General features: G+C 38.3%; 1 protein-coding gene across 1 annotated transcript in view; it reads right to left on the reverse strand.

Annotated features, from left to right (window-relative positions):
- Positions 1 to 19029, reverse strand: part of Mis18bp1 (MIS18 binding protein 1) — a 56294-nt gene that overhangs the window by 4335 nt on the left and 32930 nt on the right. The window contains exons 8-12 of the mRNA XM_021202009.1: positions 12377 to 13190; positions 7537 to 7709; positions 4549 to 4706; positions 2246 to 2394; positions 380 to 479 (exon numbers count right to left, since the gene is read on the reverse strand). Coding sequence (XP_021057668.1) covers positions 380 to 479; positions 2246 to 2394; positions 4549 to 4706; positions 7537 to 7709; positions 12377 to 13190 — 1394 coding nt within the window. The remainder of the gene's footprint in view (positions 1 to 379; positions 480 to 2245; positions 2395 to 4548; positions 4707 to 7536; positions 7710 to 12376; positions 13191 to 19029) is intronic.

Below are 19029 nucleotides of genomic sequence, written 5' to 3' on the forward strand. Positions count from 1 at the left end.
TTTTTTTTTGGTTTTTCGAGACAGGGTTTCTCTGTGTAGCCCTGGCTGTCCTGGAACTCACTCTGTAGACCAGGCTGGCCTCGAACTCAGAAATTCGCCTGCCTCTGCCTCCCGAGTGCTGGGATTAAAGGCATGCACCACCACGCCCGGCTCCAATCAGTTTTCAAATGAGAATTTTCGCCCATGCACGTCTTGGTTCAGTTCCTTCAGTCCAGGAGCTGTCGTCTATAATCTCACAGTGCTATGTACTTTCTTCACTACTGACTTCATGCTAGGATTAGATTAGGTTGTAAGTTCCTGGAGGGCAGAGTCAACTTATAATTACCACAGTTTATCAAGCATTATAACAAAGTGTAGGATAAACAATAAACACACTTACTGTTTTTTTCCTAATGTTGCCCCAGACAAGGCCACCATTACTCTTGCCATATTTTTTAGCATGTTTTTGCATTTGGTAAACATATTTATCACAATCATTCCTATGTAAATATAAAATAATACCATGTTAAACAGCAATCAATAAAAGTCTAAAATTTTCTTAATGATACTCAAAAGACTACAGTAGAAAACTTTGAAAGTTTAGTCATCAGTGGTGGCATTACATGAGAAGGATTAGGAGGTGTGGCCTTGTTGGAGGAAGTATGTGACTGGGCGTGGGCTGTGAGGTTTTAAAATCCCAAACCAAGCCCTGGGTCTTTTTCTTGCCGTTTCCTGTTGATCTGGATGTAGAACTCTAGCTACTTCTCCAGCACTATGTCTGCTTACAAGCCACCATGCTCCTGCCATGATAATGAACTAATAAACATCTGAGACAGTAAGCAAGCCCCAATTAACTGCTTTCTCTTCTAAGAGCTGTTGTAGTCATAGTGTCTCTTCACAGGAAAAGACCAATAGCTAGGGACCATCTAGGTTTATCCCTAAGACTGTTCACTTCCTATCTTTACTACTTTTGTTGTTCACTTCCATTAATCGAAACCAAATGTCACAATTGACCTTTTAGACTACGCCTGGTATAAAAACTATCAATTTACATCTTCCAATTATATCAAGGCCCAATCTAACTTAGCAAGTCTTTTCTTTCTATATAGTTGTGTTTCTTGTTTGATTATATATTAAGATATATAACTTACTCACAAACATTGTTGTGCAAATGAATAAACCCACAGCTGCTAATACTTTGCTTAGTGAATGATAGGTCTACCCAGAGTAGCACCCTATAGGTCTACTTTCCCACCAATTGTTTGCTATAACAGAAGTCAAAGTTTTTTACTTTATAATAGTTCTCAAGTTGTCATAAAAAGTAACCCTGTATACAAGCACATCCCTTTTCACTTTTAGAGACAGTATCTTACTGTGTAGTCCTGGCTATCCCCAAACTCTGTCTGTCTTGATTCCAAAGTGTTGGAATTAAAGGCATGCTTAGCAAATTAACTTCTAGTTTCTTTGAACACTACACTACAAAATTAGGATTCCTGGGACAATGTTCATGGTTATAGTAATAGATGTCAACAAATTGCAGCTGCACAGATAATACTGATTTATAGTTTTTCACTAACATGTTGTAAAAAAGGGTTACTGTTTCATTGTTAATTTGCAGTAATGCTAAATATATTAAAGGGAACATTTTTTGTATTATGCTATATTCCTTTTTACAAAGGTTTTAATTTATAGTATTAGTTTTAATTATGTGTGCATGTGGTAGTTGGGGTAGGGGTTATGCATATGAGTGAACTGCTCATGGAGGCCAGAAGAGGAAGTCAGATCTCCTGGAGCTGCCATGAATTCGGAATTGCCTGACTTGGGTGCCAGGATCCAAGTTCCCTGGAAGAGCACTGAGTACTCTTTCCCACTGAGCCATTTCCCCAGACCCAGCAGAACAGTCTTTTCTCTCATCATCTTAATATTGCAGACAGTGATTGGTGGCAGATAAAACATAATATTAAATCTTTTCATTAGTGATTTATGGGTTTTGTATTTGAGTTAGAAAGAGTGTTAATTCATAGTATAATCTCACAAAGGATCACTATATAATTCAACTAAAATTATTCCACTTCCAATATTATACATTGAGATAACCCATAACTTGCTGAAATTAAGCATGCTTAATTTTTAGGAACTATTTATTCAGTTTTTTAAATGATAACTTCCCCTTGATGCTTTTAAGTTTATCATTTTACAAAATGTTTCAAGGTTCTTGAATATTAAATTCACTTGACTATAAACTGAACATGGCATTCACACCTACCTTTCTATAGAGGCTAGCATGCTGGGACTGAAATGCTGACACTGTGGGGTAGTGCTACTCCACAGTGAAGTGACTGAAGATGGAGACACTGGATTCCTGTCCATATCGAGCAGAAAATCATCATCTTGACTGTACTGAAAACTTGGCAACTAGAAAACAAATATTTTCACCAAGTTCTCAAATTTATCTCATCACAAAATAATTTTGTGGATTAAGTTGTTTTCCTCTATAATTTTTCAAGTTTTATAATTAAAACTAATAGAACACAGAATAAAACAAAAACCATTTTCTCTTGTACAAAATAAACACAATTATATCTATTTCTAAAGGCTGTGGAGAACAGAGGTAGTCAAGTGTTTTCTAAGCATGTTAAAAGCTTTTAGTCTTTATGATCCAATAGTCCCAATTATTCAAGTCTGTTACTGCAGTATGAAGGCTGTATTATACAATACAAAAGCAGGCCAGTATGGTTATGTTCCACTAAAACTTTGTTTATAAAAACAGGTGAAAGGGCCAAGACAGCATAGCCAGTAAAGATCCTTGTGTGAAGCTGGGTGACCTGCCCCCAGGTAAAGGTTAAACTCACTGAGAAGTGGTGGAGACAGAGCCTAGAGCCTAGCATATGTAATCACTAAGATACATACTGTACTGGCTGGTTTTGTGCGTCAACTTGAAACAAGTTAGAGTTATCACAGAGGAAGGATCCTCCCTTGAGGAAATGCCTCCATGAGATCCAGCTGTAAGGTATTTTCTCAATTAGTGATCAAGGGGACAGGGCTCATTGTGGGTGATGCCATCCCTGAACTGGTAGCCCTGGGTTGTATAAGAAAGCAAGCTGAGCAAGCCAGGGGAAGCAAGCCAGTAAATAACATCCCCCGATGGCCTCTGCATCAGCTCCCGCTTCCTGACCTGCTTAAGTTCCAGTCCTGACTTCCTTTGGTAATGAATAGCAATGTAGAAGTATAAGGTAAGTAAATCCTTTCCTCTCCAACTTGTTTCTTGGTGATGATGTCGTATACAGGAATAGAAACCCTGACAAAGACACATTCCTAGCTTTACATGCTGGCTTTAGATCTGCAATTTTGCTTAGTTTCTTCAGTTTTGGGGACTCTTTCTACATATAAAATCAGCACTCATCCCATCTAGTATTATGATACTTCTTTATGAGAATTATGTAGACAAATTATATTTGTTGCAGGATATGTGGTCACACTGTGAACCCTGATACTGTGTTGGTTACTGGAAAAGTCTGTGTGTAGTTATGGTGTGGCTCAGCCCTAGCACACACCTTTAATCCAGTTTTTCTGCTTATTGTGAACAGGATAAAATAATGTCAACCATAGTTAAAGAAGCAGAGCAAACAACCAGTTAAAGCCGGGCGTGGTGGCGCATGCCTTTAATCCTAGCACTTGGGAGGCAGAGGTAGGCGGATTTGAGTTCGAGGCCAGCCTGGTCTACAGAGTGAGTTCCAGGACAGCCAGGGCTACACAGAGAAACCTTCTCTCGAAAAACCAAAAAAACAACCAACCAAACAACCAGTTGACAGGGAGTCAACATAGGGAGTAAGAGGAAGTCAGGAGGACAGATAGAAGCACAGGAAGGAGAAGGGAGGGATGTTCAATTTGAGGGGCTTTTGAAAAGGCAAGGAGAGCTGCTTTTTCCTTTTGGGACATAGGCAGAGGAAGAAAGTCAGCTGGGTGCTTTCTCTGTCTCTCAGAGCTACTGAGTCTTTATTAGTAAAATTGAACACTTGAGATTTTGTTAAAACATTTATCACACGGATACCAAATTAAAAAAAAAAAAACAAAAAACAAAAAACAAATCTCTTTGTTATATGGAAAACTCTTAAGCTCACAGAGCTGAACCTCCTGTCTCCAGTACGGCACTGTCTAGGTGCTGCAGCAACAGTGGCACTGCTGGCCTAGTTGGGTTCGTGAGGACGACATCTGTGAGCATGAGGAATGGAAGTACAGAGGCCTCTGTCCCCTACAGCTGTATGTATTCTAACTTTGGTCTCTTGTAAAAGTCTAGGCTTTGGAAGTACACCTGGCTACCAGTTGCTTTGCTTATTTTTGTGGAAGAAAAGTAATGTCAGGTATGTCGAAATGCCCTTGGCCCACTTCTTCATTTTTTCTCTTTGAAACACCTAAGAGCTGACTAGAAACTGGTAAGAATGGCAGATGTCTTCATTTTTTTTTTTTTTTTTTTTTGGTTCATGTCTGAAAAGACTATAGATTATGGACGTTAGTGATATACATTAACAATACATAACAATGCAGAGTTCATGCATTCAGCAATCTTACCTGAATTCTTTGTTTCTGCAAGGGTGTTGCAGTGAAAAAATCATCATGGTTGTCCTTTGGTAAATGTTCTAGGCAATCCCTCATTTGTCGCTTCCTTTTAAGAGTTCCCACTCTGGCAGTTATGTTAATAGTCTTGTTCTCAGCACTGTCTTTCTCACCTAAGAATCAATAAAACATTTTGATAATGAGTTGGTCATTTATGTTACCTGCTTTATAAAAGTAAAAGCCTCTCCTAAGTTTCCTACAAAACAAATAATTTAAAAAATTTGTTTTAAAATTATTTTTAAGATTTATTTATTTTTTATTTATATGAGTACACTGTAGCTGTCTTCAGACACACTAGAAGAGTGCATCAGATCCCATTACCAATGGTTGTGAGCCACCATGTGGTTGCTGGGAATTGAACTCAGGACCTCTGGAAGAGCAGTCAGTGTTCTGAAACACTGAGCCATCTCTCCAGCTCCCTTTTAAATATACTTGTAAAGATTTACTTTATTTTATGTGTATGTGTGTTGCCAACATGAATTTCTGAATTTCCTACATGCCTACTTAGTGCTGCTGAAGGTCAAAAGAGAGCACTGGATTTCTTGGAACTGGCATTATGGATGGTGTGAGCCACCATGTGAGTTTCCGGGAACCAAACCCGGATTGTCCGCAAACGTAGCAAGTGCTCTTAAGCACTCAAGCATCTCTCCAGTCCCACTCTCACTTTTTAAAAACCTGTTTTGTCCTAAGAATGACTTAATTCCCATGTATTTCCTTATACAGACCAAGGGTGGCCAGCAAGATGACTCAGCAAGTAGAGGCACCCTTCTCCAATCCTGACAACCTGAGTTCAATACCTGAGACCTGCATGGTGGAAGAGAACCAATGCCCAAAAGATGTCCCCTGACCTCCATTTTTGGCACACACATACACAGACACACACACACACCTCAACAAGCACATAAGCATACACATACACAAATAAATGCTAAAAAAAAAAAAAAAAAAACCAACAAATCAAACAAAAAAACAAAGGTAAGGGGCAACTTCCCATCTAAAACTTTTATTCCTGAGGCCAAACTGCCCAACAGAGCTCACTAGGCACAGCACAGACAAAAAAATGTGGTGACCTTACGAACATGGTACCTTGATACAGGCCTGTTGTCTCTCTCTCTCTTTTTTTTTTTTTTTTTTTTTTGTTTTTCAAGACAGGGTTTCTCTGTGTAGCCCTGCCTGTCCTGGAACTCACTCTGTAGACCAGGCTGGCCTCGAACTCAGAAATCCGCCTGCCTNCTCACTCTGTAGACCAGGCTGGCCTCGAACTCAGAAATCCGCCTGCCTCTGCCTCCCGAGTGCTGGGATTAAAGGCGTGCGCCACCATGCCCGGCTAGTCCTGTTGTCTCTTGAGTTCAGTCTGGACAAGAAAGTGGACCTTTACCCCTCGAACAAATAAGTAAATGCCAAAAGGTACTCTGAGCTGGTAGCATACACCACACAAATAATTCTTCCTACATTGGAATGGATGCTGTATTAGCTCATGTGATGCCCCTAGAGTATACACAAAAAGGTTAAAAGACTAGAAAGAGCCAGAGAGGTCTACATAGTTAGTGTTCCAGGATAGACAGAGAACATAGTAAGGGCATCTTAGACCTACAACCAAACATTAAGTGAGGAATCCTGTGGAAGAGAAGGAGGAAAGATTGAAGGAGCCAAGAAGGGTCAAGGATGCCAAAGGAAAACCTACAGAATCATCTAATCTGGGCCCACTGGGATTCAGAGAGACCAAGCTATCAACCAGAGCATATGCTCGGGAAGGACTTAGGCCCTCTGAACAAATATAACAGTTGTGCAGCTGGGTCTTCATATGGGACTCCTAAAGTAGGAGCAGGGGCTGTCTCCGACTACACTGCCTACCTTTGGATCCATTTCCCCTAACTGGGTTACCCTGTCTGGCCACAATGAAAGATGTGCCTCGTCTTAATGCAACTTGATCTGTCTGCCAAGGCTGGTTGATATCCAAAGGGGGCCTCCTCTTTTCAGAGGAGAGGGGAGGAGAGGTGGAAAGGATACACAGGAAGGTGAGAGGGAACGACTAGGAGGAGAGGAGGGGAAGAAGCTGTGATTGGGATATAAAGTAAATAAATAACTTAATAAAAATAAAAGGAGAGGAAAAAACCTCTCCCTCCCCCAACAAAACTTGTTAATGGGACTGGAGAATACAGCCAAGTCATATAGTACTTGTCTACCACGTACAAGTCTCTAAGTTCAGTTAAAACAACAACAACAACAACAACAACAAACAATAAAGTTACTCTGTGAGATCCACTTGATTTATTAATCGTTCTTATGCCATGATCTTCAGATGCTCTCTATACTTGCTAGAGAACTTCCCTGACAGAAAGCATCTTTTACTAGCAGTCACAGGTAACAGTAAACCTCAGATTACAAAAGAGAAATCTGATAGCTTCCATAAAGGATGACAGGGAATGAAAGCAAATGTTCATGTTAAATGATATCCTCAGACAATGAATCTTTATCCAATAGCAAGCTTTCTAGAACAAATTAAAAAGAAACAACCTACTAAACTATTATTGATGGAATTAGCTACATTGGTTAAGACTTAAAATATTATCTTGAGTTCCCGATTTTAAAATTTAAGAGAAACAATTGATTCAGATTCATAAATATATATAACATGTCATTGGTAAAACAATTCTGAGTATTAACTAAGTCAGTGGTTTTCAGCCTGTGGGTCACAGCCCACGGTGTGGGAGGGGTGGTCAAACAATCATGTCACAAGGGTTACATGTCAGCTACCCTGCATATCAGATATTTGCACTACAATTCAAAACAGTATCAAAACTACAGTCATGGAGTATCAACAAAGAATAATTATACAGTTGGGGGTCACCACACAGGAGGAACTTTATTAAAGAGTCACAGCATTAGGAAGGTTGGGAACTACTGCACTAAGCATTCTGAGAAAACAATAATAAAATTTACCGTTTTGGACCTTGGAGTTGGCTTGCTTTTTCTTAGAGACATGTTTTCGGGATCCTCGGCCTTGGGGTTCTTCTGTGTATTTCTTCTGGCATTCATCAGCAGTTCGAGAACCTACTGCCATAGCCACATCTGACCAAAAGCCAGGTCTGTGCTTTGGAAGAGATGTAAAAGCACTACGGCAGACCAAATCCAGATAAGAACAAGAAATTCAAATCAAGGAAGATAATCTGAAAACATACTGAGTCAGTGATAGTTACTAAGCTGAAGGATTTTTTAAAAACCAAAATCATTCTAGATTAACTATTGAGAAAAGATGCTAATCTCACTCTATTCTATGTTACTATTATAATACAATAAACTATGAAGATATAATTGTATATGTCTAGTAAAATGTCTTCAAACTATTTCTACTAAATTTGAAAATTTTTCAACATTTTTTCCCCCAAGTCCAACTAGTCAATGATTTGATCTCTGAGGGAATTCTGGAAAATATTAACTTCTATATATTGTCTATCAAGAATTACTAGTAGTAAATCTACAAGAAGATAAACTCCTAGTTCTTCCATAGTTTTATGATTAGGTGTGAATGGGCATGATCAATGCATGACACATGTATAAATGTAAATATCACAGGGAACATTTTAAGACTACTTATAATAAAAATGAAGCTGGGCACGGCGATATACACCTGTGATCCCTGCACTAGAGAAAGTTGAGGCAACAGATAAAAGTTAAAATTTAAGGACAGTAATACTAGGTCTCAACAACTAAAAAAAGTGTAAGTACGAGGTGGTTCTAATTCAACCTATAAATGAAACTCTAAAAGTTCACCTGCAAATCACTGTTTTAAAGCCTACCATACTATTTCCACCCCCCCACACACACACACACACTCCAACATGATATGTTGTGGTTAAGGTGACATTTCAGCTAGATAACTAATTCAGCAATTACCCTAAAATGGCTCCTTATTTGAAATACTTAAGACACAAGTGTTTCAGGATCTAGTCAGAACATGAGATTAACTCATGTTTCATATGTATCTTCATACATACAGACCAAAGTACAGCGGTTTCGTTGATAGGTTGGGAGAATGCTACTATCAAGCCATGCCAACCTCTTGAAGATGAGTTCATATAATCTTTTTAATGTACCCTTACGCTCTGTGAGCCACTGTCATAGGAGGTTAAGTATCGATTTTCCGCTGGTGTTATTTGTTAGGACAAAGACTTTTAGATTTTGAAACTTAGGGGTTTTCAGATTAGGGATAATTAACTAATATGATAACGTTTCTTCACAACTTTATCAAGTTCCTTAGCATTGTATAAAACTATTGGTAAATCTACGACTGTCTAAAATAACTATTTTTCATTAAAAATAATTCTTAATGTATTTAGTAAGAGTCAGTAATTATCACTATCTTCCAAGTTATTCCAGGTAAATAATGAGGAAAATTTAACATATAATCACAGCCATTAGAACCCTTGCTCTAACTTATGGTGATATTCTGACTGGCATTAGTCCCACCACTCATGAGCTATTTCTTCAGCCTTGGGGATTCAATTCATTCCAGACTCCCTTCAAGATTTCTCAATTTGCCCTCTCCCTTTCTATATGAAACACACTTACATTGAATCTTTGGCTCATGTTTGATCTCTTTCATCCCTTAATTCCCGTATTATCTAAAGTAGATCCGACTGTGCTTATAGTCTCATAAACACATATTCTTATAACTTGTTACAGTGATACTATATGTGCCAAACACCTGCATTCTCAGGAATAAACACAATAAGAAATACATTGCTAATCAAGATTTCAATTTATTAAGTAAGATGGGCAGTAATTTGCATTTTTTCAGATGCTCATCCATTGACTGTATCACTGGCAATGACTAGAATAGATTTTGTGTTCACACAAAAAGAGAGATCACAAGTGGACTAGATTACCAAGAGAAGCAAGAACTGAGAATTAAATGCACAGATTTGTGTTTGGCTGAAGGTCCATTTCCTGATTGCTTTCAGCCTTAAGTATAGCTTAGGTGAGGCTATAAAAGGGAGAAAAAAAACTATGGACATTCACCCCAGGTTTGGTGATATGTGTAACATTCCAGACTTTTTAAACTGAAGAAAGAAGGGTCGGAGGAAGAGAGGAAGGGAGGGAGAAAGGGAGGGAGGAGGACGGAGGAAGGGGTTTTGTATGCTGGTACAGGTCTGTAATCCAAGCACTTGGGAAACTCAGATCAATAGTTGAAGAATAGTAGACCAGCTTTATCTTGTTCCAGGATACCCAAGTCTACACATAGAAATCCTGTCTCAACCAAGCAAATAAGTAAATAGATTTTGGAAAACAATATAAAATAAGATTAAAAAGTTATATTATGCCGGGCGTGGTGGCGCACACCTTTAATCCCAGCACTTGGGAGGCAGAGGCAGGCGGATTTCTGAGTTCGAGGCCAGCCTGGTCTACAGAGTGAGTTCCAGGACAGCCAGAGCTATACAGAGAAACCCTGTCTCAAAAAAAAAAAAAAAAAAAAAAAAAAAGTTACATTATAAGGAAATGCTGAGAGATACAGCTAGAAAAGGTAAAACTGTTAGTTATCATTGTCTGCCATTGACCTAAAGGAGAATATAAAATATAAAGTTATATTAAATGCAATGAAAATTTCTGATAGTTCAAAATCTGTTACATATTCTCTCTCCCTCCCTCCCTCTCTCCCTCCCTGCCTCTCCTTCTTCTTCTCCCTTTTCCTCTCTCTTTATCTCTCTCTCAGGACAGTTTCTCTGTGTAACAGACCTTGCTGTCCTGGGACTCACTTTGTCAACCAGGCTGGCCTCGAACTCAGAGATCTACCCGCCCCTGCTTCCCAATTGCCAGGATTAAAGGTGTGTTCTGCTACTGCCCAGGTCTGTGACATTCTCAAGCCTAACCTGAAGATATTTGAGCTAGATTACCCAGATGGAAAGTACAAATGACAAGTACAAAGTTATTTTTACAATTCAGGCAATAAATAGGTGAGGTCTGAGATGGATGGAGGAATAGTAAGAAAATAGGCTGCACACAGATGGTCCCATGGAAAAGCTATTTAGCAACTAATAAGATTTTTTTAAAACCAATGATGACAAGAGTTTAAATATATTTGATGGTAAGAACTTCATCTTCAGAAATAAAACATTACCACCTAGGTCTCCCCACTCAGATGTAGCAGATGTATAGGTTCTAAACAACTGGAATGGAGGCTGACCCTAAAGCTGTTGTCTGTGTGTGGGGTTTGCTCTACTAGCTGGGCTGTCTTGTCTGGCCACAGTGGGAAAGAAAGCACCTTGTGCCCTGGGGGAGGGAGGGCGGACCCCATGGTGTCCTCACCAGCTCAGAAAAAAAGGGGAGTGGGGAAAAGGATTGTGGGAGGCAGTGACGTAGAGGGCAGTGAGCAGGATGCACAGTGAATAAGTTAAAATTTTTTGATTTAAAAATTACTAAGGGCATGAAAAATGATTATCAATAAAAATATTCTCTTACATTTTTAGTAGTCAGATCTTTAGGCAAGATTTATATAGTTTCATTCACCACTAAATGTAAATACAAATCTAAATGTAACAATTCAGAGCCACAGATAAATCTGAGGATCACTGTACAAAGAAGAAAGTCAAAATTGTAGAGGATAAAAGATCACTAAGGAACATACCATAGCAAGAAAATAAACAAAAATAAGAATTTGAGGAAGTAAAAAAGAATTATTTGCTCAAAAAATAATCAAAAAAGGATCATGTAGGGAATTGGAAATATCAGTGAAGGTTGTACAGTGTCACAGAAATGTGTCAGAAAGAACTTTCAAAAAGACTTGAAATTTATCCCAAAGTTAATGCACTTTTAAGGACATACAGTAGGGCTGGTGAGATGGCTCAGTGGGTAGGAGCACCCGATTGCTCTTCCAAAGGTCTGGAGTTCAAATCCCAGCAACCACATGGTGGCTCATAACCATCTGACGCCCTCTTCTGGAGTGTCAGCTACATAACCATCTGTAACAAGATCTGATGCCCTCTTCTGGAGTGTCAGCTACAGTGTACTTACATATAATAAATAAATCTTAAAAAAAAAAAAAAAAAAGGACATACAGTAAATAGAACACTAAATGTAGCATGTTCCTTTGTCAGCCTCCTTTATCAGTTGCATCTTCCTTTCTTTTGACTACATCACTTCCATCAGCTACCCCTCTACACTAGCATCAACTCTGACAAAATAGCAACCAAATGATCTTCCCTTGTTTCTACACTCCCTTGTATTACACATGGATTTCTAGTCCTCATCTTTGCCAATGTTCTTGATTTGTCTACATATGTTGTCATATCTCTTTAATCTTCCTATTTAGGCTTCATAAGTCAATTATGATCTGTTTTCCAACTAGTCAATGATTTGATCTCTGAGGGAATTCCATACTACTACACTCTTAATAGTGTAAGTCTCTATAGTCAAATTCAATTCTCTTTTTAATAAAATCTGTTTATGTGTATGCTGTTTTGCCTCCATCTATATTTGTGCAGAGGTCTGAAAGGCATAAATCCCACTGGAATTGGACTTACAGATTGTAAATCACTTTGTGAGTGCTGGGAATCAACCTCAGGTCCTAAGGAAGAGCTACCAGTGAGTGCTCTTAACTGCTGAGCCATCTCTCCAGCCAAACTCAAATTCAGTTCTTAAAGAATGTGATTTATCACCAGTACAAGCAGAATAATTACTCACATCTTCTGAAAAGCTCGCTAACATCACTGGTATATCTTTAAGTCAGGCCCTTTCTGCTGTTCTGTAACCATTCTGCAGATATTCCAGAGACATAACTACTTACCAATGAAGCTTCTGTAACTCCTGCTCACTCCATTCTCCATCATCAGTTAAACCAGGTAGATGGTCTAACAGTTGTCTGTTAGTTTTATCAGCCTTTACTTCAATTAGAAGGTCCTTGCTAACAGCAGATTTGTCATGTGATTCTTTAGCAGAAGATCTAGCAGAAGATCTCTGAGTCTTTGGTGTGATATAACTCTCACCTTTAGATTCTGAAATGAGGAGGATATCTTTTGTGATGTTGTTTGCGTTTTCTCTCTCCTGTTTCATCCTTTCTTTTGTATTTCTTGCTCTTGTTTTACTTTTAATTTCTACTTCATTCTCTTTACTTGACAAATGTGATGAGGACTGGCAATGCGGTGATACACTTATTTGATTTTCAGTTTTCTGCAGTTTTGAGGGCAACTTGTTCTTTTTCATAAAATCATTGGTGAGCATTTGTTTACTTTTCAGGCAAGGTTTCTGAATCTGTTTGACAGTGATTATGTCACATTCACTGCAGTCCTCCTTGGTATTACTGCCTTCACATCCCACTCCATGTTCAAAGGCCTCTTGAGACTTACTGGTAGGACTTGGAGTTCCATGTATATCTGACTCACTTTCTTCTTGATGCTTTGCTTTGAAAAAATCCGACATTCCTTCAAAATAGAGACTGTGCTCCATACATTTTTGCTCTATCAACTTCTTGTTTCTAAGTGGTGTCATTAAAACGTAAGCTTTCTTCTGACTGAGAAGCAGGTGTCTTCTTTCTTTGCTGGAGGTAGGCTGTTCCAGAGAGTTCAAGGGATCAGTGGGTACATTTGATACTTCAGTTCTCTCTTATTTTATTGGAAATTAGAAACAAAATCTCGTAAGTATAGAAAAAAAATCTTAAAAAATAAGACAATTTTTCAGACAGGTTACACAAAGCACTGGTCTATTTAGATCAGTCACTTCAAATGTAAGGATATACTTATGTATACAATTCTGCCAATGACTTTCCAGTTGGCTGGCATACATGTAGCTTTCCTACCTGGCCTTCAATATCATTTCAGTCTTCCACTGGCCTCAAATTAGAACCACACTCCATGGGTATTAGACCTAGTATTTCTCAAATTGCTTGGGCGTGAACTTCCAATGTTTACCCTCCCTTAAAATGTTCCTTTACTTATCTGCAAAAACCTCAATTGCTTGCTTGGAACTTATTCTTCAACCCACTGTATCTCCAAATTCTCTCATTCTCCCATTAAGTTCCCATAATACTTTTTTTTTTTTTTTAAGATTTATTTATTTATTATATGTAAGTACACTGTAGCTGTCTTCAGACACTCCAGAAGAGGGCATCAGATCTTGTTAGGGATGGTTATGAGCCACCATGTGGTTGCTGGGATTTGAACTCTGGACCTTTGGAAGAGCAGTCGGGTGCTCTTACCCACTGAGCCATCTCACCAGCCCCCCATAATACTTTTTAAAATGCCATTGTGGTATCCTACATTTTAGTTGTATACCAGTCTTAATCTTTAAGTTAGACTGAGAAAAATCTTAATTTTCATAAACTTTTTTTTTTCTGAAGTTAGTGTAGACACTCAAGAACTAGTAGATACTAAACAAATGTTTTAAATATCAGTTCTCAAGACATAAAATAGTTAGAAGACTTAAGAAATCCACTGGGGGTCATTAATCCTAAGCAACCATGTAAGATACAAAACAAGTTTTGCTAGTTAAGTATAGAATTAGGAAAATGTGAAACTCTACCCATATGGCTCTACTCTCATCCTCAATGTAGCCAAAGCAGCAAATCTTTGAAAGCTCTCCCAATCTCTAAGAATTATCATGGGAAATAATTAAAGCTACAGAACTTGATATCTATTCGAGCATCTTAGGTGAGCATAGGTGAAGAAAGCAAATGAGATCAGCAGTCTGAGCTAAAAAATGGAGAATCCAGAAGCAAATCTACCTGAAATTCTAACTGAGCTAATTCCTATGTATGCTTATTGTAGTGGTTTGAACCAGAATGGTCGCCATAGGCTCACGTGGTTGAAGCCTTGGTTCCAAGTCTGTGGAACTGTTTGGGAAGGATTAGAAGGTTGACTGTATTGTAGAAGTGACACTGAGGAGCAGGCTTTGAGGTTTCAAAAACTCCTGCCATTACCAGTTAGCTCTCTGTCTCATGCTTTCAGGTCACACTATCAGCTATTGTTCCAGCACCACCCCTACCTACTGTCATGCTAGCCACGGATTATAAGAAAGCCTAGGTACATGCTTCCTTCTATAAGTTGCCTTCATCAGGGTGTTTCTTCACTGCAACAGAACAGTAACTAAGATATATTATGAATTGCAAATCACCATACCATCAGAATAAAATTTGCAATTATGTACACTCATCATGCCATAAAAGATAAACCAAACTGGGCATGGTGGCGCACACCTTTAATCCCAGCACTTGGGAGGCAGAGGCAGGTGGATTTCTGAGTTTGAGGCCAGCCTGGTCTACAAAGTGATTTCCAGGACAGCCAGGGCTATACAGAGAAACCCTGTAAGTACTATATTCCTCCCTCTTTTATGAATTTTGATCATTGTTCTCATTTTTACTTTTCCTTTTTATTTAGAATACCACTAGGTCCATGGATTCATCATGACATGAAATCTTGAACTTGTTAGTATTTAGACAAAAAGCACTTTAAATTTTGATACACAAGACTTTAATTACTCTGATATTCAACCCTTATCAAACCTTAATTATGACATTAATTTCATAGAAGGAAACATTCATATGAGCACATATGAAGTAATATAAAACTCTGTGAAACAAAGTTACTTAGGGATCACATTAAAGCCAAACCTGCAAATAATATACTTAAAGTAACAGGTTATTTCATTAAATAATCATTCTATGTATAAATAACTACTTTAAATCATAAACATATTTTCCATTGTAAATCTAGAAACTTAAAAATTTTATATTAAAAAAATATTTTAGGGGCTGGTGAGATGGCTCAGTGGGTAAGAGCACCCGACTGCTCTTCCGAAGGTCCAGAGTTTGAATCCCAGCAACCACATGGTGGCTCACAACCACCCCTAACAAGATCTGACGCCCTCTTCTAGAGTGTCTGAAGACAGCTACAGTGTACTTACATATAATAAATAAATAAATCTTTAAAAAAAAAAAAAAAAAAAATATTTTAACCAGTTATTATCCTAGTCATTACATAACCACTAACAATATTACCTTGCTTCTGACTTTGAATTTTCTTTTCATTGATCTCTTCGCAGTTTTTAAAATTTTCTGAAGGAAATTTTCTGCAATTTTTCTTCCCAGTTAATTCCTTCAAAACAAACAATATACTTTTAACAACTACAATCTACATATTATCTTGGGTAATTACATAGCACTAATCAAGTATAAAAAATTTCTATGTACTTACTACTCTATGAGTTTCATTAATGGAGCATTCAGAAAACCCTGTTGGAACCGAAGGTTGCATAATGCTACAAAAGTCTTTTATTATTTGCAGTTTTAAAACATATTTAGATTTTAAACTAAAATCATCTATGGGTCATCTATGTATCTGAGTACATGCTATGTATCTAAGAGTGTACAACGGAGGCCAGAAGAGGGTGTCCGATCCTCTGGAGCTGGAGTTAGACAACTGTGAGCTCACTAATGTAGGTTCTGGAAACTCAACTATGGTCTACTGGAAAGCCAAGAAGCTCTCTTAATCACTAAGCCATCTCTCCAGGCCATATCTGTAGTTTTTCAAGTGTTTTTATATGCTTTATTTAAGGCTTTACTCTACATAGCATTACTCAATTTTTATTACTGTTGCCTGTATATTTTCATTTAAAAAAAATGAAAAATAAGTATTATTTACTTACAGTTGCAAATCTCTATGGGCTGGAGAGATGGCTGTGACCACAGTTGGCTCAACAAGAAAGAAAAGATGCTCAAAACTCACATGATGGAAGAGGAAAACTGACTTAGGTAAGTTGATTTTTGCCTGCCACATGTTTCAGGTAACACTCATATGTACCTCCCCCCCAAACCAAACAAATAAAGGAAGAAATGTAAATTTTGTTTTGTTTTGTTTTTTTGTTTTTTCGAGACAGGGTTTTCTCTTTATAGCCCTGGCTGTCCTGGAACTCACTTTGTAGACTAGACTGGCCTCAAACTCAGAAATCCACCTGCCTCTGCCTCCCAAGTGCTGGGATTAAAGGTGTGCGCCACCACAGCCCAGTTTGGTTTATCTTTTATGGCATGATGAGTGTACATAATTGTGTACTGGGATTAGAAATGTAAATTTTAAAACAAACAAAAAGAACAATAAACAAACCTATGAGAATTAAAATTAAATTTAACAGATTTTTTTTCCAAAATGCAATTAAGAGGCTCTCAAAGGAAAAAGACGTACAAAAAAATTTTCCTACTGTCTACAGATGTATACTGTGGTTATTTGACTGCAGGCAGCTCTAACAGCAAATCTAGACATTTAACACTTATGCAAATTACATACCTTAAAATTTTAGGAGTACTGTATATCTCTCATACTCAGCAAATACTAACAAGAGAAGCGCATTCTCATTCCTATATTTTTTGTTCTTTATCATTTGTTAGACATATACTCTCTATAACAAACTCCTATTTAACTTCAACAGCACTTTCAACAATTCCAAATCATACTCACCAAAAAGAACTTGTCCTTTGATGCAGTCCTGAAACTTTGCAGGTACCACATTAGACTCCTTAAACATCAGAATATTATCCAACTGACTACTCCACCTGAATAGTGTGGTGGATTAAATATGCTTGGCCCATGGGAAGTGTCACTATTAGGAGGTGTGGCATTGTTGGGCAAAGTATGACTTGTGGGGGTGGGCCTTGAGATCTCAATGTTCAAGCTCTGCTAGTGCAAAAGAGAGCCTCCTGGCTGGATGCAGAAAACAGTATCCTTCTGGCTGTCTTTGGTTCAAGATGTAAAACTCTCTGCTCCTTTATCACCAAGTCTGCCTGCACAATGTCATGCTTTCCACCATGAATACAATGGATTGAACCTCTGAAACTGTAAGCCAGCTCCAATGAAATGTTTTCATTTATAATAGTTACTTTGGCATGATGTCTCTTTACAGCAACAAAAGCCTAAGACATTAGTTGGTACCAGGAATTAGGTATTGCTGTGATAGGCCTGACCATGTTGTTTGGAGAAATGTGAATTTTGAAAACTTTGGGTTCTGAAAGCAGTGAAATATTTTAAGTGGGGCTTAATGGGTCATATTAGTAGGAACACGGAAGACAGTGGCATGGTAGATTTGGCCTAATGAAGCTTGTATTATGTTAATCCGGCCCACAAATCTGCACAAGACTCTACACATCTGCACATAAGAAACTGAGAGAATAATAAACTGAAGAATGAGAGAGGCATTGGGGAACATGAAGAGACACCAGGCCTGAGAGGTGTGTGTGGGTCAGAGAGCATATTCACCAGGGGGGATTGCGGCCAAGAGCACTGAGTGTCTAGGACTAGGGCAACAAAGCCTCAATATAGGTTTTACCAAGTAATAACTTGGAAATATCTGAAGAGGGTAGGTTAGCCACATGGAGATCAGGAAGTAGCCTCTCTCATTTGGGAATATAAAACACTGGGTGGGTAGCAGGAAAGGGCCACCACTGCTGGGATCAATTGAGTAGTGTTAATTGGGTTCTGCTACACTGTGATGTTGAAGAGTGATCTGAACTCTCAGTGGTAGCCTGACTCAAGAGATTTCAGAGGAGAACAATTTTAGTATATTGCCTAGAGATTGTTCTTGTGATATAGTCTATCTGAGGCTAAGGTAAGGAAATTTAGATTTAATTGCACTGACAAAGGAAGTCTCAAAAAGGCCTAATTTAGACTTTGTACTATGGTCCATTCTTATGAGGAATGTTTTAATCAAGTTTAGTAAGAAAGGAAAATTCAAAATGTAAAGGGTCATCAGGAAGTAGAATGGAATTATATCAGATGTTCAAGGATATTAAATAGAAGTAAGGGAAGTGGTGACCTCGGGGCAAAATCTCACCCAGTTAAACTTATTGTTCATTTGTTTGCAGTTCAACAAGGGGTAGTTATATCATGTTAGGTATCATTCTAATTATGTTATTATTTTCATTTGAACATAAGGAGGTATGATTGTATGTCAAATTGACAAGAGGTAGATTATGATGGCTAAGAAACATCCAGGCATGATTGTACACCCCTTTAATCCCAAGAGACAGAAGCAAGCAGATCTTTGTGTTGAAGACCAGCCTAGTACAGATGAAATTCCAGGTAAAGAAAAGCTAAGGTCTTGGTGAGGTGGTATACACCTTTAATTCCAGAAATCAGGAGACAGAGCCATGGAGTTCTGAATTCAAGGTCAGTCTACAGAACAAGTTACAGGAGAGCAAAGCTTAGGAAGTGAAAGAGTTGGAAAACAGAAAGCTGGGGATGATGAAATGGAACAAGATGGCCATGTTCCAGCCCCAGCAAGCAGTGAGACTCAGCAGCTGGGGCCATGTGGCTCTGGCTTCAGAGTCAAGAATAGAAGGGGCTACTGGGACAATGGATGCTGGCTGCTTCTTGGGCAAATGGATGTATTTGGAGGATATCATCCTTAGTGAGGTAACCCAATCACAAAAGAAGTCACTAGATATGTACTCACTGATAA

This window comes from Mus pahari, chromosome 7, assembly GCF_900095145.1.
Source record: "Mus pahari chromosome 7, PAHARI_EIJ_v1.1, whole genome shotgun sequence".
NCBI lineage: Eukaryota > Metazoa > Chordata > Mammalia > Rodentia > Muridae > Mus > Mus pahari.